This window comes from Rhineura floridana, chromosome 6 (assembly GCF_030035675.1).
Source record: "Rhineura floridana isolate rRhiFlo1 chromosome 6, rRhiFlo1.hap2, whole genome shotgun sequence".
Classification (NCBI taxonomy): Eukaryota; Metazoa; Chordata; class Lepidosauria; order Squamata; family Rhineuridae; genus Rhineura; species Rhineura floridana.
In genome coordinates, this window is record NC_084485.1 from 76,091,925 (window position 1) to 76,118,119 (window position 26,195).

Consider the following 26,195-nt stretch of genomic DNA (forward strand, 5'->3'; position numbering starts at 1 on the left):
GTGTAGGGTCCAAACTATGTTGGGCCTTGTTTGTGAGTGAGGTAGCTCACATTTGAGGTGTGGTGATTTGGATTGGTTGATGATGCAATTTGGATGTTCATGATGATGTGTGATGAGCTTCACAGATACACCTGTCCACACTGATGTTTTGCAAATCATCATAGTGGTGGCAACCATAACACAAAGGTAATGTGAGAAGTGGGCAAGAACGACTTGTCAAAATGGCTTATGGGATCTCTTTAATAGAAGTCTGCGTCTATGTCATAGCTTTTTTTAACCCAGCACTGCCCAAGGTCCAGGGAAATAAGTATCAAGTCAGTAATTCAATCGGTAAATGAGAGCCAGTGTGGCATAGTGGTTAGAGTGTTGGACTACGACCTGGGAGACCAGGGTTTGAATCCCCATATAGCCATGAAGCTCACTGGGTGACCTTGGGCCAGTCATTGCCTCTTAGCTCCAGAGGAAGGCAATGATCAGCCTCTCAAGACCTTCTCTCGGTCCCACCGGCTAAAACAGCTAGGCTGGTGCGGACCAGAGAGAGGGCATTTTCGGTTGTGGCCCCCACCCTCTGGAATTCCCTTCTGTACGATCTCCGACATGCTCCCTCCCTGATAGGCTTTCGTCGAGCCTTAAAAACCTGGCTATTCAGGCAGGCCTTATGAGATTGAGGAGGATTAATTTTATGATGTTTTAATTGGAAATTGGTTTTAAATTGTTAGGACTGTAGATTGTTTTTGTATATTGTATATTATGTATAGCTTTTAGCTATTGTAAGTCGCCTAGAGTGTCCACTAACCTGGACAGATAGGCGACCAATAAATAAAATTATTATTATTATTATTATTATTAATGGTAAACCACCTCTGAATACAGCTTACCATGAAAACGCTATTCATAGGGTTGCCACAAGTCGGAATCGACTTGAAGGCAGTCCATTTCCATTCCAGAATTTAATGACAGGCACCTTAACATATCAACTTGCAACCCATCCCACCATGTCTGTCTCTAGATCAGTGGTTCCCAAACTTTTTTCCCCACAGACTATTTGAAAATAGCTAATGGTCTTGGTGGACCACTTCATGATTTTTCTACTTGTTTTGTAGCAATGCACTGTGCTAGATGCAGTATGATTTTTAATTGTGTTTTTGTTGCTTCTTTCATTTCTTGCATTGTATAGTATTGCAATTTGTATTCCATAGAATTCAAATTGTAATACAGTAAAATATATTGTAAGAAATAAAAGAAGCAATAAAAATGCAATTAAAAATCAGTATGAATATTTAACGTGGACATGCCACAAACCACCTGAATGAAGCTTGTGGACCACAGTTTGGGAACCCTGCTCTAGATCCCTTGTTTTTTATATTGAGCAAGCTCTTAGAACAGAGGCACGATTGAGTGTATGCCTTGGCACTGGTTTTGGTTAATAAACAAGTAGTCAGTAATGTGTCTGGAGGCAGTTTTGACATGGGTGAGGGCAAACTAACTGAAATTTAATCCAGACAAGCTGGAGGTACTGTGAGTGGAAAGATTGCTCCAGATGGAAGGGTTCAACTGGTTATGGATGGGGTTGCACTCTGTCTGAAAATCCAAGTTCACAACTTGGGGATCCTCCTGGACTCAACTGAAAAAATGCTTTATTTTGAAAAGTGGCTAATACATTTATTAAATAAAATGTACATTTATTAAATAAAATTGGTAGTAGCTTATAGATTGTCTATGTTCTCAGTGTGACCTTAATACTGAACACATTGCCCATCAGAGTCATTCTCTTTTCTCATGGAAACCTTTAGAGATTTGCTAGGGTCACATTTTTTTAAGGACATTGCTATTGTGGACAGATTTCTGTGTCCAGGGAATTTAAAAGAATAATAAAAAGGGTTTCTTGAAAGCAATCTTATCAATAAGTTTATATGCAATAATGTAGTGAAGTCTTGGTATAAATGCTTGCTTGAATAATAAAAGTTTTAATGTAGCTTCTATAAAAGAGGAAGTTTAGATAAATAAGTTTTGCTGGTGGAAAAGGAGAAGTTGTGGTTAAGCTAGGGAATTAAGCAAAGATACAGGAAAATTTCACATCGCCTGAGGATGGTCTTGGATTGAAATGAATCTCAGAAAGGTTCACTTGTTGTGGTGTCACAAGGTGGGGTAAAACCTGCTCTAAAGACCACCCAGAAGGATTGTGTAGGTGCCTTATATGGTAATAAGATGCATTGCTGGCTATTGATAGGTAAATGATGTATTAGTAATGGATGAATGTATGCATGACATATAAACTAGTATAAAAAACTATGTATCTGTGATTTTGGGAAGGACTGGTTTCCTGAAAGCCTTTCCCTCAAGCGCTTTATTTTTCTGCTGTTACTCAATAAACCTCTGTACTTTGGAGCATTTAACTGGTCTAAAAGAGTATTTCTTCAACACTATGCTTTTAGTTTTTCTGCTGTTTCATGAGCCCAGCGTCTCATGAAGAAATGTGAAGAATAACCACCTGGTCTTCTGAATATTGCGACTGGACTTTACAAGTTAACACTTTCAGCTGAAGTTGCAGCTGTGAGGTGTTCTGCATATGCTTCACCAGCAGATGAAGAATATCCCATAGTAACAGTGTTCTCATGGAGGGTAAAGGAAAGCATAATTAACTACAGATTGTCTTACTATTGCTAGAAGAAAGCAGTTAGTAATACACTATCTGTATCTATCCCAAACACCAGCACTGTCTAACTAATGTGGCAACTGAAGTTTCCTAACCTGTAGATTTGGGGGAGGGGTATGTTTTCTCATTGTGGGAGTGCTCTTAGTAAGATAATTCACAAACTTAAGTGTTCCACTGAGGTTGTTCCGCATAGCTATGTTGAGGAACAGCATGCTGTAGAGCTTTTTTCTCTTCTGAAGCAGAGAAAGGAAACATACCATCTACTGTATACTATGACTGATTTTTTTATTTGATAAGCTGCCAGGATTTATTTGCATGGTATCCAGAAAGAAGATATTATATGGCTCTACCAACATTTGTGGCCCATCAAGCTACATTTTATTTGAGATTAAAACTGACAAAGGTGTGTGCACTGACCTGTGAGTTCCTCAGCCTCATTGTGGTTTCTTGACCTAATAGCTCTTTTTACATTTCCTAGGGGGATACCATCTTGTTAAAATAGGGGATCTGTTCAATGGACGGTACCATGTGATCCGGAAGCTGGGATGGGGACACTTTTCTACAGTGTGGTTATCTTGGGACATCCAGTAAGTCTTTGTTTGCTAATTGCACAGAATACTGTTACAGACCAACAACAAAGATTCTTCCTCATTATGTTCCTACTTGTTTCAGATTCAGAGCTCTCATCTCATGCATTTTGTAAATAGAATGGTAACAGTTCTATATACAAGTTGAGAATTGATTCATATTCTTTGTTCCATATTATTTACTCTTTATAGAACATAGGGACAATTACGCATTCAGGAGTGACACAGAACCTGCTTTTGTATTTCATAGGAAATGATCCTGGACATTCAGGTCTTTACCTGTTAGTATTGTCTGGTTCCTGAAGACAGTTTTGTATTAAACTTTGTGTCCATTTAGGGGAAAGAGATTTGTGGCAATGAAAGTTGTAAAGAGTGCCGAACACTACACAGAAACAGCATTGGATGAAATCAAACTGCTGAAATCTGTGAGTATCCACAAATAGATGATTATGATGTAATTTCATATTTTATATATTTCAAAAAATATCAGGAAATGGCCCATAGCCAAATCTGTCTAATCTGTTGTTCCAATACAGATATAAAGGAAAATGCTGTACAGAGGATTAAATAGATGGGGCATTTTATTATTATTATTTTTCTTTAATTTGTAAAGGTCAAGTTTTACCTCTGTTTCCATGGCATTTTAAAAGATAACAGAACATGGCTGTTGCATGGCTATTGAGAATGGGCAATTCATCTCAAGTTTGGTGTGCTGTTCATATCATTAGTTGTAGGTATTGTGTCATTACAGTAGCTGGTAACCTTACTTGCTTGTATCCAATAATATGTTTTCAATGATTTTCACATTTTTATGGAGGGACAGAGAGGGAAAATGCAGGCTCATGAAAAGTACCAGCATTAGTACAGCTTCTTAGACAATATTGTTTAGTGTACAAAGGAATTAAAGCAGGTATTGTTGTTTTTTTCAGCTGGAGCATAAAGCAAAGCTAGTGTGGACATAACATAGTCAGAAATGTTAACATATATTTGATTTCCTAAAAAAGAATGCAGAAGGAGAATCTGGAGAGTGTCTTGGAAACTTACACAATTCAGTGAAGATAGAATCTTCATTAAAGGATTTCTTGTGCTTGATTTTTTCCCTCTCCCATACAGGTCCGCAACACTGACCCAGATGACCCAAACAGAGAGAGGGTAGTTCAGCTATTAGATGACTTCAAAATCTCAGGAGTGAATGGTTCCCGTATCCTTTTAATAAAACAAGACGCAAAGGCAGGATTTTGTATAAAAGCATACATGACTGATGGTGTAATGGTATGGGAGATAAAAATTGTCCTTGTGGTCTTCTTTTTTTATCCATAATTAATACGCAATGAAAGCATGCCACTCCCTTTGGGCTTTTGGTTATCTACAGGGCATAAGATCAGAATTGTTGGGAACTTGTGTAGTTGCTCATCCTGTCCTGCCTGTGCACACTGGCTGGAAAAGGCCTTTTCTGTGATCTTTCTTCCAGCAAAATTAGGATTTAATAAAATACTGAGCTAAAACATAAACCATTTTCTTACACAGTGATGAAACCTGTTGTCCAATCCTATGTGAATTGATCACAGCTTAGCACAAGTATATTTCTGTTACCTTCAATCATATAAAACAGTTTGCAAAAAGACTTCCTTTCTAATTGTGCATGGCAAGGGGCTTTTTGAATGCTGGAAGTTGAGAAGAAGGTTTGAAAAAATGAAGGGTGTTTGGGTTTTCCCAATGAAATGGCTTTAGCTTCATCTGTACGGCCTTATGAAATGTCTGCATCATATTGTTGGTGGAACTTGTGACAATGTGAAGGGTTATTAGTAATGGGAATAGCTCCACCCGTGTTTTCTGCTGTAATCAGGGCTGGTGCCAGAGGGTGGCCAGGTTAGGCCTTGGCTCCCATTCTGTGATCCGCAGCAGTGTTGGGGCCTGCAACCCGACCCTGCCATAGATCACAGAGAGGGAGCTCCCAGACACACACACCCCAATACAGACAGTGCAGGCTTCAGGCAGCCCACCTGCATGCCCCGCCTACCTCTCCCATCAGTGCGAATACCATGCACACTGCACACATGCCTATCAGTCAAGATGGTGCTGGGGGCTTCGCTAAGGGGCTGACGTCCCGTCACCATCTTAGTTGATAGCAGGCATGCACTCTGCACACATGTCATTCACATGACATAAGAGGTAGGTGGGGTACGCGGGCAGGCTTATTAGCCCTGTGCCACCTGTGTCAGGGGGGTGGGTGTTGGATTATGGTGACACGGGCCTGGGGCAGGCTGGTGCCCAAGGGCCCAGTCATGCCTAGTGCTGGCCCTGGGTGTAATGCCAGTGGGCAGCATCTCTCACTCAGCTTCCCAATGCCGCATGTCACTGCCTGTTACAGAGAGGTGAGCAATGACATGCTGCTGGCCACTACTGTGTAATGCTGCCACACAGTGGCATGGGTAACATTACAGATGCTCTAGAAAACTACAGGCAAAAAGTCTGGGGAAAGCTGGTATGTCTGTGATAACTAAACATGCAAACATTTTAAGTGTTGCTACGTATTCAGCAATAGCTAAGATTGTAGGCATTCCAAGAAATTCATCCTTGACTCACTTGCAGATATTTGTATGGTATTTGAAGTTTTGGGGCACCATCTTCTGAAATGGATCATCAAATCAAACTACCAGGGTCTTCCATTACTCTGTGTAAAAAGAATCATCCACCAGGCATGTTCCACTGCATTTGAGACTAATTTTGTTTGAAGTTGCTTGCTGTCAAGTGTAAGAAGCTACTTAAAAATAGACTGGTTTTCAGCGTTAATGCTTTAGTGCTCAGTTCTATAGCTGGAGTCTTAATGGAACAATGGGACTTAATCCCATGTAAGATTGCCTAGGTGCGTGGCCCTGGCTGCAAAAGGTACCTTCCCTTACATTCCACTTGTACATGAACGCAATTATACCCTTTAACTTTGGAGGCATCATCGTCTTGAATAGCCCACGCACACACAGGTGATGTAGTGCAAAGTTGTGTTGCAAGTCCCACTTGTACAGTTTGATTCAAAAACAGTAAGTAATGTTGGGAAAGATGGGGATACTCAGAGTAGAATAGTGCTAAATTGAATGGGGATTACTGCTTTAGCAGTAGTAGTTGAAGATCAAGTAAAGAAGGCCCATTTTGCTATAGTTTCCATAGTAACCTGATTACATACTTCATAACAAATGAATCTTGGTTGATCACTGTATCTCAGTAAATTGATCACATTGTGCACAATTATTACCAAATTCCTGCTTTTTTGAAGCTGCGCAATAATATTTTTTTACCAAAATGCCAGTTTTCTTTGTCTTTTGCTCTCTGCAGGTTTTGCAAGGACTGGATTATTTGCATGCCAAGTGTCGAATTATCCACACTGATATAAAACCAGAAAACATTCTGCTGTGTGTTAACGACCAGTACATCCGCAGACTGGCTGCAGAAGCAACAGAGTGGCAGAGATCTGGAGCCCCCCCTCCTTCTGGCTCTGCAGGTGCTTTGTTTTATGTTTTGGCTTAATGTAGCTCTTACTGAGGGGATTTGTTAGGACATTATTATTATTATTATTATCATTATCATTATCATTATTATCATCTTTATTTTTACCCTGCCCTATTTTCCAAACTGGAACTCAAGGCGGCTTCCAGATAAAAGTACATATAATTAAGAACATACAATAGTCTAAATTAAATAGAATAAACTATTTGCAACATTAAAACCGTTCAAGCATACACTTAATAAATCACCTCAGTTTAAAATAGTACAATTAAACAATAACAATGCAGCACCCTCTTCGAGCTCTGGCCTTAGCAATCTTCGGCTCCAAAGCCCTGTTGGAATAAAAAAGTCTTTACCTGCCAACGGAAGGATTGCAAGGAGGGGGCCATTCTTGCCTCCCTAGAATGGGAATTCCAGAGCCTAGGGGCAGCCACTGAAGAGTCCCTATCTCACATCCCCACTAAACGTACTTGTGTAGATGTGGGGATTGAGAGAAGGGCCTCTCCTGAAGATCTCAGGGCCTGGGCAGGCTCATACAGGGAGATATGGTATGCCAGATAGCCTGGACCTGAGCCATATAGGGCTTTATAGGTCATAACCAGCACTTTGAATTGTGTCCGGAAACAGACTGGCAGCCAGTGTAGCTGTTGTAACAGGGAAGTTGTATGATCCCTGTATCCAGCCCCAGTTAGCATTCTGGCCGCAGCTCATTGCACTAGCTGAAGTTTCCCATCAGTCTTCAGAGGCAGCCCCACGTAGACCGCATTACAGTAATCTAAACGGGATGTAACCAAGGCATGTGTCACCGTGGCCAGATCAGACGGCTCAAGGAATGGGCACAGTTGGCGCACTAATCTTAACTGTGCAAAGGCACTCCTGGCTACCGTAGAAACCTGGGCCTCCAAGTTTAAAGCTGAGTCCAGGAGCACACCCAAACTGCGAACCTGTGTCTTCAGGGGGAGTGTAACCCCATCTAGCACAGGCTGAATCCCTGTGATTGACGAACATTAACTGTCTGGATCAGTCTGAACATGATTAATAATGGAGCATCATTTCACTTTATCTGTAAAATAGATATTCATTGTAATACTAGCCATACAATTCTGTTAAGAGCTCATGAAAAGAGTGTTAAGTTGTTGCACCGGTGCATTTTTAAAATGATGTTTCTGATCTCATGTACTTTGACTAAGTATTGGTAAACCAACTTCTATTGCATCTTGTATGAAAGAGATTGTAGGAGATCCAGTTAGGAGACCTCTGCAGTGGTGTGCATCTTTGATATACTTTGCATATCCTATACTAGGAGTTCCCAAACAAACTTCATTCAGGTGGTCTGTGGCATGTCTGTGGATTGATGGTTGAAGATGGCACATCCATAATACTAAATATTCATACTGATTTGTAATTGTATTTTAATTCCATCTTATTTTTTATATTTTATTGCATAACAATTTGAATTCTGTGAAATACAGTAAAATACAATATATAAGAACTAAAAGAAGCAATAAAAATACAATTAAAATCATATAGCAACTAGAACAGCACATTACAATTGCTGCAACAGGTAGAGAAATCATTAAATGGAGTGCGAAGAACCTCAGCAGTTTTCAAGTGGTCCTTGGGAAAAACGGTTTGGGACCCACCAGCCTATACCTTTTGTATTCTCCAGAGAGTTTAAAGATTCTTTATAACATACGTTCTCTAGGTATTACGTGTAATTAGACTCTCCATTGAGTGACTTTACCATTGTAGGCATTCCACATTTTAAGACAAATCTGGTATAGAAAGTGAATCCCCTGTGATGCTGCTGGCGAGCCATGCAAAAGTATTTATGTTTTACGAGTCTTTACGAGTGTGGTAGAAGGGGGTAGGATGGTTCCATTTTGGTCTTCCAGAATTTTAAAGTGTGCCCCCAGTTAAGGTGGCATCCCAGCCAAAATCTGCTGTGTTGTATTGAGACTACATGAAATCCAGCTTCTTCAGTCACTAGTCAAGGTGTATACGAGACATGAGGCTTGCATCCAAGAGGCTGCTACAGAACCAGTTATGCTGCAGTAACAACCCTTTAATGTCTTTCTCTGTGTGTATTCTTCAAGACCAGTGTACATTGCTGCACGATCCAATCCTTCCTAAGTGGACAGGCTCTTGCCTCTTAAACATTTTTACTCCTTGGTTAAACATAATAGGTCTGCCAGGAGCCAGAGAAAATTATTTATGTGGGCTGTCAACTGACCACCTGTGGTTTGCCAATTCAAGTAGTTAATCAGAAACTGAATGGACTTGAAGGGAATAAATGCACTCTTGACTTGCCTGTGTCTCACCTCGGGTTCACTTTTAAAATGGTGTCATTCTGTTGTGCCACCTGGCCTGCATGTAATTATGCCCTTTGCTTTGAAACCAGTTGAGTTGCCTTACGATTGATAACATAATTGCTGTTCTGTATAAAATCTGAGTTCTCTTCGCTTCCATAAGAAAGTAACAACTTAATGTTCAACGTAGCTTCTTAATGCTCCAGAAGTGCTTAAGTGGATGCCTGGCTCCTGATGGTGCTCAGTGTTGGAAGTGTGTAGAATGAAATATGGTGATGGCTTAATTAGAACTTTTTCCTTCTTTTCTATGCTGTGGTCATGTTGCAGTAGTATTTTGCTAACTGTAGAAGATTGTGAGTAGTATGCTACTTGTCCAGCATTATACAGACATACTAATTGGGTTTCTTTTTTTTATTTCATAGTGAGTACTGCACCACAGCCCAAACCAGTAAGTGTGGTTAACTTACGCATTTCAGAATTCTCTTAAACTTCGCATTTAGATGTACACAGTATTTTTACAGAATAGTTCCAGTGCTGTAGAAAGACTCTTCCCAAAAGATACAATAGTGTCTTTTCACCACCATTCCAAGGGCTCAGATTTTAGCATGCTGCCATATGAATTTCATTCCTTTCTGTTTTTTTTTAATGGGCACCCTTTCTTTGCCTTAATACTACTGAGAATAATCTAGCTATTTTCTAGCTACTGCAGTTGTAGGAATTGCTGCTGACTAGATCTGTGATTATCATGTTTCTGATCTTTTTTTTTATGAGCACATATTCGGTGGCAGTCCATACTTGTCTGTCACATGAACAAAATAGATGATCTGAACTGTAATGTGTGAAGGTTCTTCATTTAATCTCTGAAATATCTAGAAAGCAATCAGTTACTATTAGTGAGGGCGAGCAATTCACAGGGGGGAAAATAAATGTGGATAAGATGATAAGATTGCTTGGTTTTTCTAATAAGAAAAATGTGTTTATATCCAGGAAGGTGGCATGAAGCCACATCTGGTGGACAGATGGTTACAATAGAGAGCCTTCATTTGGCATCTTCTATTGGATACTTAGGCTGTAATTCTGTACATGTCCCATTGAACTCAATAGAAATTCTGAGTAGGCATAGGAGTGCACCCTTAACAAGCTCTATGATCATATCAGAATTATGAAAAAGGATTGAGACCTCTTTGAAATATTAGATTAACATAGCAATCCTATACTTGAGCACTTGTGAGTAAGCCAAATTGAATTCATGGAGGCCTGTATAGGATTGCATTATAGCTGTGCTTGATATTTAGATGGTCGTTATGTTTTGAGTGAAGGTCTAAGTTCCTTTTGTTCCTTCACTTATTTCACTGCTTTTTTTAAAAAAGTCTACTACATTATGTGGTGTTAGAGTAGGCAATAGATGTCTGAGGGTTAGTGTATTTGCAATTCCCTTGCAGGCTGACAAAATGTCCAAAAATAAGAAAAAGAAATTGAAAAAGAAACAGAAACGACAAGCAGAGCTGCTGGAGAAGCGAATACAGGAAATTGAGGAGATGGAGAAGGAAGCAAGCCCTCTGCAAGAAGAGCAGCAGGATGAGCAGCAAGCAGTTCCAAGACCACTTGAGCTGCTCTTAAAAGAGAGCCCCCCAGATGAAGGGCTGCCAGGAAAGACAGGTATGAATCTCTAGAAAACATGTGCATTGGATGACTTTGGTGATAGTTTATCCTTTCATGCTAAGGAAGTTTTAAAATCAATATTAATAGGTATTTCTGAAAGTTGGAGGAACACAAACCTGAGCACTTTGCGTTGTTTTGTTTTGTTTTGTTTTGATTTACTTAAGATATTTATAAATCACCCTTCCTCCAAAGGGTGATGTACAAAGAAGCACAATGCCAGTCACAATAAAAGCACAACCCTAAAAGAAAATATTAACAGATCATTATTGTTATCAGTATCAGTTTTTATTATGGTAACACATTTTATGGGTATGTATTTTGATGCTTTATTACTGCTTTATGTTATTGATTTTATTATTATGTCTGTTTTCGCATATGCCCTGATAAGCAATAAAAAGTGATTTGATTTGTTATCATAAGCATTTTCCAAGCATGTCTAATGGATGTCTTAGGCCGCTGTCACACTTGTGGTGGAGGATACTGTTTATACCTAATCATCACTCGCTGCAACATGTTGAATTATGATTTTCCTTCCCTTCCAAGCTTTCTGACTTTTTCCCCCTTTTTCTGTAGATGACATTTCCCTTGTATCAGAACAAGCTATCTTAATGGAGGGAGTTGAAAAATGCATAACGGAGATCAATTGTAATGGAATGGTGCAAATGGCTGCCTTCTCAGAGTCCATCGGCCAAGTGTCAGTGAGACTCCAGGAAGACCTTCATAATGCCAATGATTGCAGCGGGCCCTCTCAGGAGCAGGACGAGGATAAGATCTGTTCTTACAGTCAAAGTAATGGTGGCTCAGAGACCAGTATACGGGAAGACTCCTGTGCACCCTTAATTTCAGAGGTGGTGGATTCAATGGTATGCCAGGCAACTTCAAGTGATGAACAGTATTTTAGCGAACAACAGCTCAGCCACTTACAGGAGAGCATTAGGGCAGAGATACCTTCAGAGGATGAAAACGAGAATAATGGGTCATCTGAGAACAGCCAAGGTACTGGACATGGGTTCTGTGTAAGCAATGCATTGTGCAATTTTGAGGAGAGCTGTGCTATGGAATTTGTCAGAATATTATTTAAAGTTTATGTAGAACATTTGCTCAAAGTGCTTCTCATTCATGATTTTAATAACTACAACAGCATTTCTTGTAAAGAAAGCTAATATCTTTCCCAGATGAAGAAAAAGGTTGTGACAGATAATGGCTTGTTTCAGGTCATCTGGAAAGTCTGAGGTAAGATTAGGCAGGGGATGAGTTGGTTTTGGCTTATTCTCTGTCTTGACCATAGCACTGTGTTTTATTATAAAGTGAAAACATCCCTGACAAATGATGCTTTTAGAGTTTGTGTAGCAGATGGTGGCTCTGTCTGTGTGGTATTAATTGGCTGATATTCATGTCGTAGGAAAATCGGCTGCTGGAAATTTTCTCCTTAATCCTCTTGAGCCTGGGAACGCAGACAAACTCAAAGTGAAGATAGCTGATCTAGGAAATGCTTGCTGGGTGGTAAGTTTTAAACCCTTTCCATGCTGAGTGACAAAAGTTGCTAATCTCTTTATGGTTAGCTCATTTGAATGTATTCAGCATACCTCTTATTTTTAAGCATATCAGTAGGGATCTACACATGCCAGTTTAGCAGTGGTGACCATATCTTTTGATCCGGGAAGAACAGCATGAGAGATGGTCAGGAAATCTTCCCTGTGTTGGTGTTAAGCGTTAGAGGCGCTCGGAAAGCAGTGGAACTTTAGAGGCACTTGGAAACTGTAAGAGGTTCAGCCTGCTTCAGAGACAGGACCCCTCCTATCTTTCAATTTGGGGGTGGGGCAGAATCTTATCTCCTATATCAAATTGGTGGATGCCAGAGTGTATCCTGACGCGGCAAAATTTTAGTTGATCAGTTGATTAGATTGCACACTTTTTGATCTGTTGAAAAGAGTACTCCCAATTAACCGTAGTGGATTTCTTTTCTTTTCAAAATTACTTTTACTACAAAAACCCATGGCTGGTAGGTGTCATTTTATCAGAGATATACCCTGTAGAGAGTTCTATTATGAAACATTTGTATATCATCTAAAAACGGAGAGAGCGTTTTTAAATTCAGAACTGTTATATACATATGCAGTTCTCCTGTGCATGGAAAGATGATATCAGGTGGGTAATTAGCTCCACCTAGTGGTTGAAGGCAAAAGAGTACTGCTGACATTTTATTGTCCCTTCCTGGTCTGCGCCTGCTCCATGCTCAGTTTTCTCTTTTGCTTTCACACGAAAGTGGTTGGATCCTCTCTGTCTCTGTTGGTTCAGGCTTGTATTGTTTGTTTGTTTAGGTTTCATGTGTCATTTTACTGTTGTTCTTTCCCTCCGTGTGTTTTTATTCCTCTCCCTTCTAAAAAAAGTTTAAAAAAACAAAAAAAACCAGTTCCTTGTGTCTTTCCCTCGAAGCCTTTCTCCGTGGCGAGGAGCGACTAGCCCCTCCCCGCGGCTCCTGGGGCCGTCGGCCTCTTCAGGCTCCCTCTCCAGCCGAGTTTGCTGCCGTTTCTCCTTGGAGAGCTAGCAACAGCGTCGGCAGCTTTAGTTTGGAGACGGCTTCCCTGGGGCTCAGCGTCCAAGCCGGCACCCCCTTTGTGAGCAGCTTTCGTTTTCCCCGCTCTATAGCAGTGGGGGGGGGCAGACGCACAATCGCAGTAGGGAGGACGACTACAGCCGCTGCTGGTTTTTTCTGCTTGCCCAGCCCTTTACCAAGACAGCGTGGTTACTCACCGCCAGCGAGAGTCTTTCCTTTATTAACCCTATAAGTCCCACAGTGTGTACCCGCGATGGGGAAAGCCACGCACAAGACGAAACACCTCTCGAAGGGGTTGAAACTGCTCCCCCGCATGCCTGCAATAGGTGCAGCATCAGAGCCCCTTCCCACCCTGGGTTCAGGGCAGTCGCAGTCTTCGGGGGATCATGCAGATATGGCGGTGGCCCGCCCCTCTACCGTCAGGCACGAGGTGGCTGAGGCTCAGGTTCTGGCGGGCAGGGTGGCTACGGAAGGCAGGTTGCCTATCCCATATAAGGGAACCTGTAGAGACAATCAGGGTCCTGTCCACCATACAAGGGATCAGAGGGACCTGGAACCCCTGTCTGATGAGGAAGGCAGCCAGTCTCACCCTTCCTTCCTCTACCACCTCCTCTCCTGAGGCCTTTACAGGGTTTTTGGAGGAGCCAATCCCTGTCTAACAGATCCAAGATGCTGAAGGGCACAGGCTCCACTCATCCCACACTCAGGCTCGCCCTTTACAGTTACACCTATCAGCACATTCAGTTCAACAACTGAAGGAGCAGCTTAGGGATGCCCTCTTAATGGATCTGGCTAGAGATTTGTCTTCTCAAGCTACATCGGGCCCACAGCCATCACGGAACCCACCTGCAGATCACTTGAGGGCAAATCCACGCCCTTCCCCCAGCCGCACATCTCCAGATCCCTATGCGGCATCTCAAGGCAGGCACCTTCAGCCCCCAGACCAGGAGCTTATAGACACAGAACACGACTTGATTGTCTTGGATGAAGAGGAATGGAGTGGGGAGTCACAATCTGAGGAGATTTTATCTACTAGGATATTTCAAGAGCCTCATTTCCTTCCTCTGCTATGCAAGGCGATGGAAGCCCTTACCCTCACCTCTGCAGAGGATTCTCCTACTCCATCCTCCTCGAGAGTCTCAGCGGTATGTCCAGATCCAAAACCTAGGTCTAGAGTGTTGAAGCTTCCTTCTCTTCTCCCGAAGGTGCTCAAATCAGAATTCGACATTCCTTTGCAATTCAAAAAATCGGTTTCCTTAGCCAATAAATATTATACGCTGGAACAACCGATCATGGATCAGCTGAAGGTCCCACTCATAGACGCGCCTATAGTCAATCTGCTAAACCCATCATTGAATCCGAAAGACTCAGATGCGCACCTTAAGGATACCACTGAGCGCAAGATGGACCAGGGGCTTAGAAGGGTACACGAGGCTAGTGCGCTATCAATCAGGGCAGCAGCAGTCTCCTTGGTGTTTGCTCGAGCCTCCCTTCTTTGGTTGGAAGTTCTGCTGGATGGCCCACAGCAAGATGCAGCCCGGGTGCGCAAATCTCTGCTGAAGGTCTCTCGAGCAGTTACCTTCATGGCAGATGCATCTATGGATGCCATGCAGTTTGCAGCAAGGTCACTGACGGCAGGGATCTTCACGCGAAGAACCCTTTGGCTTCGACATTGGGAGGCAGACCCGGCAGCTCGTTCGATTCTTGCCTCAGAACCCTACGTAGGAGGCAAATTATTTGGGGACACTGCCCTCGCTAATGTCTTGGAAACTAAGGAAAAGAAAAAGTCCATGCCATCCACCAGAAAAAGGGATGACGGAAGAACCTTTTGTCGCTCATTCCATCCTTATCATTTGGCGCAGTCCTTTCGGGGCTCACGTCCCTTTAGAAGACAGGACAACTGTGACGCCCTTCCCTGGCTCTCCCTGTCAGGTTCCTACCTGCTCGTGGCTACTGCCTTTCACTAGGCACCATCAGGGACTCCACCAGTCTGGACTGTCCTTTTTTATGGTTTCTCCCTCCGCTCTAGCACAGATCTCAATAGATCCCCCTGCTAGGCAGCACCACCAGTCACGTTCTACAACCAATGTTCCCAGAGACCTTGCCTGAGTCTCTCTATCCGGTTACATTCGTGACTGCGTGCCTATGCTGTTCCCAACCCCCTTGTATCAATGCAGATAACTCATAACTTGGGGTTGCTCTGGATACTTATAATGTTATCTTCTCCTCTTCACGGCTGCCACCATTTGTTACTGTTTCCCTTCAGCCTTGGTTATTACCTTACCCTCCCTTCTGGTCTGTGAAACCCCAGCCAAGGATCAGGCCTTCGGTAAACCAAAATAGTATTTATTAAATAACATTAATAACAAGATAACTTTGATAATGATCTACAAGCTTATGGTTTCATCTGTTACTGTGATATTTGACTTATTACTAATCCGAACTCCACCTCCCTCTTTCTCCACACTCTCCTGACATACACCAACTCACACCCACCTCCCAACTCCACCAAAACAACCCACTCACGTCCACCAAACACCTCTCAAACACCTCTAAAACCCACCAACGTCCACCACCTTTCAACTGTCATCCTTCCATTTATACTCTCAGCCATCCAAACACTCAGCCAATCATCCAGCATTCTACTGCTCATTTACTCCCCCCTCCTCTTTCATTCCACTTACCATGTATCTTCTATACAAACAGCACTTACCATATATACATTAATACAGGAACATCACATTTCCCCCCCCTTAAAAATAACGGCAGAGTATTATTCCTGCTCTAGGATTCATACGCCGCATTAACAATAAAACCAAGTCTTTATGGGGAAAATGTCTTTTTTTTGTTCCTACGTCTGCGTCACGTCACTGCAGTCCCAGCCACCTACCTTGACAGTCCATCGGCCAATACATTGTCCTTGCCTTTGATGAACTGGAAGTCCACTTGATAGTCCTGTAGGGCCCAGGACCACCTCTGCAGCATAGTGTTATGGTTTTTCATAGTCTGTAACCATAACAAGGCCCGATGATCCGTCGTCACCGTAAATCTTCGTCCCCACATGTATGGGCGCAACTTGTTCAGTCCCCACACGACCGCTAGGCACTCCTTCTGGACCGACAAATAGTTTTTCTCCCTCGACGTCAGCTTGCAACTCAGATACGCCACTGGATGTCTGGTGCCTTCTCTCTCCTGCAGCAAGACGACTCCCAGCGCGAGGTCCGACGCATCCGTAGCCACGATGAATGGTTGCTCATAATCTGGTGCTATTAATATAGGTCCTTGGCACAAGGCTTGCTTCAGCAGATCAAAAGCCTTCTGACATTCATCCGTCCATACCACCCGCTCAGAACACTTTTTCTTTGTCAACTCATGCAAGGGGGTTGCTATTTCCCCAAAATCTTTCACAAACTTTCTATAAAAACCAGCCACACCTAGAAATGCCCTAACTTGTTTTTTAGTTAAGGGGATAGGCCACGATTGTATTGCCTCCACCTTGCTCCATAAGGGGGTGATTTTCCCACTTCCCACCTTATGTCCTAAATAGATTACTTCCTTTAGTCCAAACTGGCATTTCTTAGCTTTTATTGTGAGGCCTGCTTTTCTTAAGGCCTCTAATACTGTTGTCAGGTGTTGGACATGCTCAGGCACCGACTTGCTAAAAATGGCCACGTCATCGATATAGGCCACTGCAAACTCTGACATGCCTCGCAACACAGTATTGATTAGCCTCTGAAACGAACTTGGTGAGTTCCTTAGTCCCATGGGTAAGGTCACAAACTCATATAACCCATCTGGTGTACTGAAGGCAGTTTTGGCTCTGGATTGCTCGTCTAGTTCCATTTGCCAAAATCCCTTACAGAGATCTATTGTAGAGATAATGGTTGCTGCCCCCAATAACTCTAACATTGCGTCTACCCTAGGCATAGGATACGCATCTGGGACAGTAATTTTATTGATCAGCCGATAATCAATGCAAAATCTTGTCGTTCCATCTTTTTTCGGAACCAGGACAATACTTGAGGCCCAGGGACTGATGGATTCCGTGATCACTCCTAGTTCCAGCATATCTTCGACCTCCTTTTTGATTTCACTCAAAACTTTCCCATTCACACGGTACAGAACGGATCTGATTGGGGCATGATCTCCAGTATCAATGGAATGTTTGGCTATACTGGTTCGGCCAGGTTTATTGCTAAAGAGATTCCCATAGTTTTTCAAAACTCTCAGAATCTCTTCTTTTACTTCCTCCTTCACCTCCTCTGACCATTCCAATTGATCTACCCCTCCTTTGTCTTTGCTTTCCTGTACCAAATCCGGAAGTTCAGGCCCACTTCCCTCAGGGAATAAGGTAACTTGCAACACCTTTGCATCCCTGGTATGGTAAGGTTTCAACATATTTACATGAACCACTTTGTTTTTGTTTAATTGGTCTGTGGTAATTACATACGTCACTATGTCAAGCTTTTCTCTTATGGTATATGGTCCCTCCCAGTTAGCCTGTAATTTATCATGTTTCCTGGGTATGAATGCCATAACCATATCTCCCACATCATACACACGTTCCCTGGCTGTTCTGTCATACCAGTAACTTTGCTTCTCCTGTGCTTGACTCAAATTCTTTTGCACAACTTCCATCATTGATGTTAATTTGCTGCGGAAGTCTAATACAAAATCAACTACAGATGTTTTGTACTCTCCCAGGGTTCCTTCCCATGAATTTTTTAACAGTTCCAAAGGTCCCCTCACTTTTCTAGTGAACATCAGTTCAAAGGGTGAGAAGCCTGTTGACTCCTGAGGGACTTTTCTGTACGCGAATAAGAAGCACCCCAAACGTTCATCCCAGTCTTGTGGGTGATCTTGAACATAACTTCTTATCATGCCCTTCAGAACCCCATTAAATCTCTCAGTCAATCCGTTAGTGGCTGGATGGTAAGTGGTGGTCTTTAGATGTTTTAGACCACAACACTTCCACATACATTACATCACTTCTCCCATGAATACACTGCCTTGATCCGTTAGCACTTCATGAGGGAAACCCAGCCTCATAAAGATTTTTAACAAAGCCTCTGCCACTACAGGGGCTTCTACGAATCTTAATGCTTCCGCGTCTGGGTACCTGGTGGCAAAATCCACCACCACCAATAGATATTTCTTGCCATGCCTTGTGGGTTTGGAAAAAGGGCCCACCAAATCTACTCCCACTCTATAAAAGGGTTGTCCAATTATAGGAAGGGGCTTTAAGGGTGCCTTAGTCTTTACTCCACTTTTTCCCACTTTTTGGCATATACCACAAGATAGACAATGTTGTTTTACATCTTTGGAGATATTTGGCCAATAATAGTGTGCAGCCAATCTCCTCTTGGTCTTTTTTATTCCCAGATGTCCTGCACATGGGACATCGTGGGCTACCTCTAGCAATCTGGTTCTGTATTTGCTAGGTACTATCAATTGCTTCACTGGTTCACATTCATCCTTTCTCTCAGCAGGCATACACAGTCTATATAAAATCCCATTCTCACACACAATTTGATTCCTCCGCTTGTCAGTAAAGGGAATCTTTTGTGTCAGGGCTTGCTCCTTTATTTGCTTCAGACTTGTATCCCTATTCAGTTCTTTCCTGAACTGCTCTGCTTCTTGACTAGAGACCATTTGATACAAGTTGTTTCTTTCAGCAGACCTTCCAGGGGTTGCTATGGTGACCGTAGGCTCGAAAACAGGTTCCACCCTGTTTCCTTCACCCCCTTTTAACATGGATTCTGTTTCTCTGCCAAGTTGTTGTCTGGTTACCACATATATTTTTCCTTGTGCCCCCATTACATCTCTTCCCAGTATCACTGGTTGTTGTTGGGCATTAATACCTACTTTATATTTTCCCTCTCTGCCTCTCCACTGCATTTTCACTAGGGCCATGGGTAAGCTTTCTGGCTGACCCCTCACTCCTTGGATAGTCACCGTTTCCTGAGGTAATATTTCCTCAGATTTTATTAAATCTGGCCTCAGTAACATCTGAGCAGCACCAGTATCAAGCAATGCCCAATAATTTGCCCCTTGAACACACACTTCTTCTCTTAGACTCGAATCCAAGTCTTTTACTTCTGTCCAGTTTATCTGGCAGAACTGAACCTTTTTCGTTGTTAGATCTTTTGGTTCTGTTTTTACTGCCCTTGCCTGTGCAGGATTACTAATGGGGTTGGCAACCTCACATTGAAAACGTAGGTGCCCCGGTCTACCACATTTACAGCATAATTTCTCATCCATTTTAGGGTACACAGATCCACTCTGGGGTGTCCTGTGCCCTTCAGATTTTACTGGAGGACTCACTCGCTGTGGCACCACATCCTTTTTGCCACCATTATATGGTCTGGGTTTAAACTCTCTTGATGTTTTCCCCACCCAGCCAGTTCTATTGGAGGCAAAGTGATCCGCCATCTCTGCGGCCTCCTGCACCGATGTAGGGGAATGGTCTTTGACAAGGAGCCTTATTTCTGGTGATAACTGATGGAATAATTGATCCAGTATCATGAGGCTTTTCACCTCTTCCACTGACTGAGCTTTGGCACTACTCATCCACTTTCCAAATATATCCATCAACTTTGCTCCCAGTTCAACAAAAGACCTCCCTGCTTGGATCTGACAGTTTCGGAATAACTTTCTAAAATAGTCAGGTCCCAGTCTGAACCTTTTGTATACTGCCTCTTTAAACTCGGCATATGTGACGGGCTTGTCTGAGGGGAAATATTGGTATACCTCAGGCAATTCCCCTTTGATCAGGTTTGATAAATATTGCATATATTTATCCTCCGGTAGCCCCCACATTTGAGCCGCTTGCTGAGGTAAATTTGTGGATCTTGTCCAGGCTCAAACACTGCAAAATCTTTCGGTGTCACCTTTATTTTAGTTTCATTTCTGTCCTTTCTTGTTTCATCAGAATGAAACTTCTCTCTTTCAAACTTTAACTTTTCCACCTGTAATTCAGCATCCAGTGCTCGTTGCTTCTCCCTCTCCTCAAACCCCATTCTCATTCTCTCAATTTCCAACTCCCGCTGTTTTTCTTTCTCATCCGCTTCAAAGGCCCTCTGCTTGTCTTTTTCCTCAGCCTCCCTCCTCAATCTCTCAGTTTCCAACTTTAACTTCTCTCTCAAATACTCTGTATAAGCGGGATTGCTTGAGTATCCTTCTGGGGTCTCTTCCCTGACTGGTTGTTTTTGCTGGGCAGTTGCAAATCCTATAAGTGCTACCCTCAATTCGTCTACTCCTTTACCCTCGTGAGGTAAATTGAATGTTATGCACTTCTCCACCAGCTCCTCTCTTTTCATCTTTATATATTCAGCCATGGTGTTTGAGTTCACTCACTCTTTGCCAGTCACTCTCACAAGTAATCTTTATTTGTTATTTCTGTTTGCCACACCAATGTTTAGGGACTATTTCGTATCTGGACTCTCTTTTGTTTGTATCCCACCGCTACAGCCAACACCTGTGATGCCCTTCCCTGGCTCTCCCTGTCAGGTTCCTACCTGCTCGTAGCTACTGCCTTTCACTAGGCACCACCAGGGACTCCACCAGTCCGGACTGTCCTTTTTTATGGTTTCTCCCTCCGCTCTAGCACAGATCTCAATAGATCCCCCTGCTAGGCAGCACCACCAGTCACGTTCTACAACCAATGTTCCCAGAGACCTTGCCTGAGTCTCTCTATCCGGTTACATTCGTGACTGCGTGCCTATGCTGTTCCCAACCCCCTTGTATCAATGCAGATAACTCATAACTTGGGGTTGCTCTGGATACTTATAATGTTATCTTCTCCTCTTCACGGCTGCCACCATTTGTTACTGTTTCCCTTCAGCCTTGGTTATTACCTTACCCTCCCTTCTGGTCTGTGAAACCCCAGCCAAGGATCAGGCCTTCGGTAAACCAAAATAGTATTTATTAAATAACATTAATAACAAGATAACTTTGATAATGATCTACAAGCTTATGGTTTCATCTGTTACTGTGATATTTGACTTATTACTAATCCGAACTCCACCTCCCTCTTTCTCCACACTCTCCTGACATACACCAACTCACACCCACCTCCCAACTCCACCAAAACAACCCACTCACGTCCACCAAACACCTCTCAAACACCTCTAAAACCCACCAACGTCCACCACCTTTCAACTGTCATCCTTCCATTTATACTCTCAGCCATCCAAACACTCAGCCAATCATCCAGCATTCTACTGCTCATTTACTCCCCCCTCCTCTTTCATTCCACTTACTATGTATCTTCTATACAAACAGCACTTACCATATATACATTAATACAGGAACATCACAACACCCGCTCCAGCCGTCCCTTCTGGAACAGACAGCGCAGCCAGCTTAAGTCCCAGCAGCACCTTCCGGGTCGATTGGGCTTTACATCCCAGTCACGTGGAAACAGGGGTCAGTTCTGACGCCTCCGCCTCGCCAGTGGGAGGCCGTCTCCAACATTTTGCTCACCAATGGAAGGACTTATCCTCCGATCAGTGGGTCCTACGCACCCTTCGATATGGCCTTTTCGATACGGAATTTTCTTCCACCACCCCCCCGGCGAGATTCATTCCATCCCCTCTGTCAGCAAATCCACACAAGAGGGGCAAAGTTTTACAGTCAGTTTCCCATCTCCTACGCATGGCAGCCATCGAGAAGGTCCCACCAGGAGAGAGATTCCTGGGAAATTACTCTCTGTTGTTCACCGTCGAGAAAAAAGACGGTTTGTCCAGGCCGGTGCTAGACCTCAAGGGTCTAAATTCCTTCATAAAATACCGCAAATTTCATATGGACACCTTACTTTCGATCAAAGAAGCGCTGAGGCTAGGGGACTTCCTCTTGTCTATCGACCTGAAGGAGGCCGACCTTCACGTACCAATCTTTCCCCCTCGCAGAAGGTACCTTCGCTTCACGGTGGGACAAGACCATTATCAATTCAGGGCTATGCCCTTTGGCCTATTGTCTGCTCCCAGGGCGTTCACGAAGATCGTGGTTGCCCTGGTGGCACACCTCAGGACTCTGGGGATTCATATCTTTCCTTATCTGGACGATTTTCTTATCCGCTCACCATCATTGCACAAGGCATGGGAGGACCTCCATGTCACCCTGACCTGTCTAAAAGACCATGGCTTCCTGATCAACGAGGCCAAGAGCCTTCTGTTTCCGTCCAGACGCATTACACATTTGGGAGCGACTATAGACTCACAACACGGCCTCATCACGTTGTCCCAAGAAAGGATCAGCAAGATTCGCAAAGTAGCATTGGATGTCCTATCCTCCCCCTCAACGGACCTGATGGACTTGGCAGCACTTCTGAGTTTGATGGTATCCACGTTCCAAACGACGCCATGGGCACGTCATCATTCCCGCACACTTCAGTGGGCGCTCCTACCCTTCCAAAACAACATAGCGTCCAGACACCACCGCAGGGTAACTCTGTCGCCAGAGGTTCGGCAGTCGCTGTTCTGGTGGACCCTCGAGCCCAACCTGGAGCGAGGAGTTCCTTTCCAGGATCTATTGCACACCCTGATAACTTCGGATGCCAGCCTATCAGGATGGGGAGCCATATGCGATGGGCAGATGATTCAAGGCACGTGGTCGTCTCAGGAATCCACACTGCTGATCAACCTGCTCGAACTACGTGCAGTTCGTCTGGCCCTCAGACACTTCGCGAGCACCAGACGGTTAGGGGCGGTGCTTATCAGAACAGACAACATGTCGGCCAAATCTTATTTAAACCGTCAGGGGGCCACACGCTCCCTCCTTCTTCAGAAGGAAGCCTTTCTCCTCTTCCAGTGGGCGGAGAACAATGTCGACTCAATAGCGGCAGAGTATCTCAAGGGGGAGGACAACAGCCAAGCCAACTGGCTCAGTCGGGAGAAGCTGATTCAAGGAGAATGGAGACTTCACCCAGAGGCCTTTCGTCAGATAGTGGAACGTTTTGGCCACATTCAGATAGACCTGTTCGCCACCAGTCACAATCGGCAGGTGAAGAGGTTCTTCTCCTGGTATGCGACACCAGGCGCGGAGGGGATAGATGCGTTAACTTCCCGGTGGCCACCGGGCAGGCTATATGCCTTTCCTCCAATTCCAGTTATCCCCAGGGTGATCAAGAAACTTCGTGCCGAGGGGTCAGCGGTTCTGTTGGTGGCTCCATGGTGGCCAAGGAGACCTTGGTTTCCAGACCTCCTCGACCTGTCGGTGGAACCACCATGGAAAATTCCAGCGAGAAGGGACCTGCTATCTCAGGGACAGCTCTGCCACCCGGACCCAGAGTGGTTGGCGCTTCATGTATGGAACTTGAATGGAAGAGACTCTTGAAAAAAGGCATCTCTCCCCAAGTATTGGAAACCATGATGGCTTCTAGACGCCCATCCACACTCAGAATTTATGAAAGCACATGGAAGACCTTCTCATCCTGGTCACGGAAGAAAGGAATTCTTCCTCGGAAAGCGGGGGTCAACGAGATCCTGTCTTTTCTGTAAGACGGCTTATCTTTGGGTCTCAGACCTAACACCCTGAGGCGCCAAGTTTCAGCATCGGCAATTCTCTCCAGATCCCCGGATAATCCAATCGGGTCTCACCCTTTCGTCAAACATTTCCTCAGGGGAGCAACGATCACAGCACCACCTACGGTGCATCGCTACCCAACTTGGGACCTACATAAAGTTTTGACAGCCCTTCAAAGACCTCCGTTTGAACCTCTGAGTCAAGTTTCCCTCCGTCTTCTGTCCTTTAAGGTCTTGTTTCTGGTGGCCATTACTTCGGCCCGTAGAGTGTCTGAATTGAATGCCCTGTCTGTCCATAAGAATTTTTGTGTATTTCATAAGGATAGAGTAGTCCTACGTACTGTCCCTTCCTTTCGTCCCAAAGTGTTGTCTACCTTCCATTGCCAGCAAGAGCTGGTGTTGCCGTCTTTCTGTCCGAATCCTGTCCACCCTTTAGAGAAAGCCTGGCACTCTCTTGACGTGAGACGAGCCCTTAAAGTTTATATTTCCAAGACAAAGCCAATTCGGAAAACAGAATTTGTTTGTCTCACCCAACATCCCTGGGGAATAAGGTGACCACGTCTACGCTAGCCAGGTGGATCAAGGCGTGCATATCATTGGCATATGCCTCTCTAAGATTAGCCCGTCCTACCGGAATAGTAGCTCACTCGACCAGGGCAGCGGCCACATCAGCGGCCTTTTCCCATAATGCCCCTCTAGTGGAGATTTGTAGGGCAGCCACTTGGTCCACTCCCAATACTTTCATTAAACATTATAAAATAGACTCCTATGCTTCAGCTGAGGCAGCCTTCGGGAGGAGGGTGCTACAGCACGTCCTCACAGATCAATAGTAGCCACAGCCCAGCAGTATTCCCACCCTACATGGGTCAGCTTTGGTATGTCCCACCTGATATCATCTTTCCATGCACAGGAGAAGAGACATTGGTCTTACCGTGAAATCGGTCTTCTCTGTGCATGTCAAAGATGATATCAGGGCCACTCCCTATGAGGGCTGGGCTGCCTTTACAAGCACTATTAGAACTTGAGCAGAGAGTGTATGAGTACTGTTGTCTTCTTTGTGGTGTTTATTGGTCTTGTTCGTATGGGCTTGTCATTGAAAACTGAGCACGGAGCAGGCGCAGACCAGGAAGGGATCTACAATAAAACGTCAGCAGTACTCTTTTGCCTTCAACCACTAGGTGGAGCTAATTACCCACCTGATATCATCTTTGACATGCACAGAGAAGACCGATTTCACGGTAAGACCAAATGTCTCATCTAATAAAGTAATCAGTTAATCCAAAATTAGAATCTTATTCTTTAATACTGATAATCTGACCAAAATTATGGTTAATAAATCCTCCTTCTCATCCAACTAATTAACTAAGATTTCTTTAACCCAAGGTGGCCATTGGGCCAGATCCTTATCTTCCCCCACAGGCCAATTTTGATACCTGGTTGGGACCATCCACCTATCAATCACCTGATGTGTGTGGGTTTTAGGAGCATTTCTCTTTCTATGGAGACTTCCAGGGTCACTGTAATCACTGATATAGTTAACTCATTGTAACTCATACTTTCAGCACCAGTCACCTGATTGCTGCTGGCAGCGCACCTTCACAGAGACAGTCGGCTGATTGTCAGTTACAGTGAGCCCCTTTAAAGTTTCTGTAGAGAGGGAAATGCTCCTAAAACCAGGGAATTTTCCTCTCTTCTGAGAAAGTAATTTACATTCAAAGCACAGGAGAGGAAGCACTTTGAATACAAACTGTTTCCCCAGGAAAGAAAAGTGCCCCTCTTTTAAACTGAGCATTTTTTTCTTTTCAGACACAGTAAATTTTATTTGAAGAAATTCCTCCAGTGCATTGAATACAAAGGACTTTCTCAGGAAAGGAAAATGCTCCTTTTTTTTAACAGAGCTTTTTTTCTTCCTGGAAAGTGGCGTAGACACTTCACAAAGGGGGCTTAGAAACTTCACAAAGGGGGAATCTCTACTGCAGCCAAGGGCCCTCTAATGCCCTCTTCAGGCACTGACAGTCAGCTAATCATCAGTGCTTGCAGAGGCCCTTGCACTACATTTTGAAGCCCTGACAATAATCTACAGTCAGGTAGTTGGAGCATCTAGCAAAAGGCTTTGCAGGAACCTTGCCAACCTCATTTTGGCCCAGCCATGATGTTTTCTGTTCCATGGGTGTGGCTTGGCCAAAACGTCTTGACAGACCTAATTAGGCCTCCAGGCCAGAGGTTCTTCACTTCTGCTTTAATTGGATAACTGCCTGAATATAAACACATTTGTATTTTACTATTTGCATGATGTATGTCGTTCTGGTAAAAGGTACATTGATCGTTCATATTTTAAAACCGTTGGTAATTCAATAACATGGTTTCATTCTACTTTTTATATGATAAGAATCCATATGA

General features: G+C 43.7%; 1 protein-coding gene across 2 annotated transcripts in view; it reads left to right on the top strand.

The window, feature by feature from the left end:
- Positions 1–26,195, top strand: part of SRPK1 (SRSF protein kinase 1) — a 56,337-nt gene that overhangs the window by 22,599 nt on the left and 7,543 nt on the right. For both annotated transcript variants that reach the window (XM_061632486.1, XM_061632487.1), the window contains 9 exons: positions 3,135–3,243; positions 3,581–3,668; positions 4,357–4,444; positions 5,836–5,942; positions 6,574–6,739; positions 9,476–9,501; positions 10,496–10,712; positions 11,289–11,711; positions 12,118–12,218. In XM_061632486.1, coding sequence (XP_061488470.1) covers positions 3,135–3,243; positions 3,581–3,668; positions 4,357–4,444; positions 5,836–5,942; positions 6,574–6,739; positions 9,476–9,501; positions 10,496–10,712; positions 11,289–11,711; positions 12,118–12,218 — 1,325 coding nt within the window. The remainder of the gene's footprint in view (positions 1–3,134; positions 3,244–3,580; positions 3,669–4,356; positions 4,445–5,835; positions 5,943–6,573; positions 6,740–9,475; positions 9,502–10,495; positions 10,713–11,288; positions 11,712–12,117; positions 12,219–26,195) is intronic.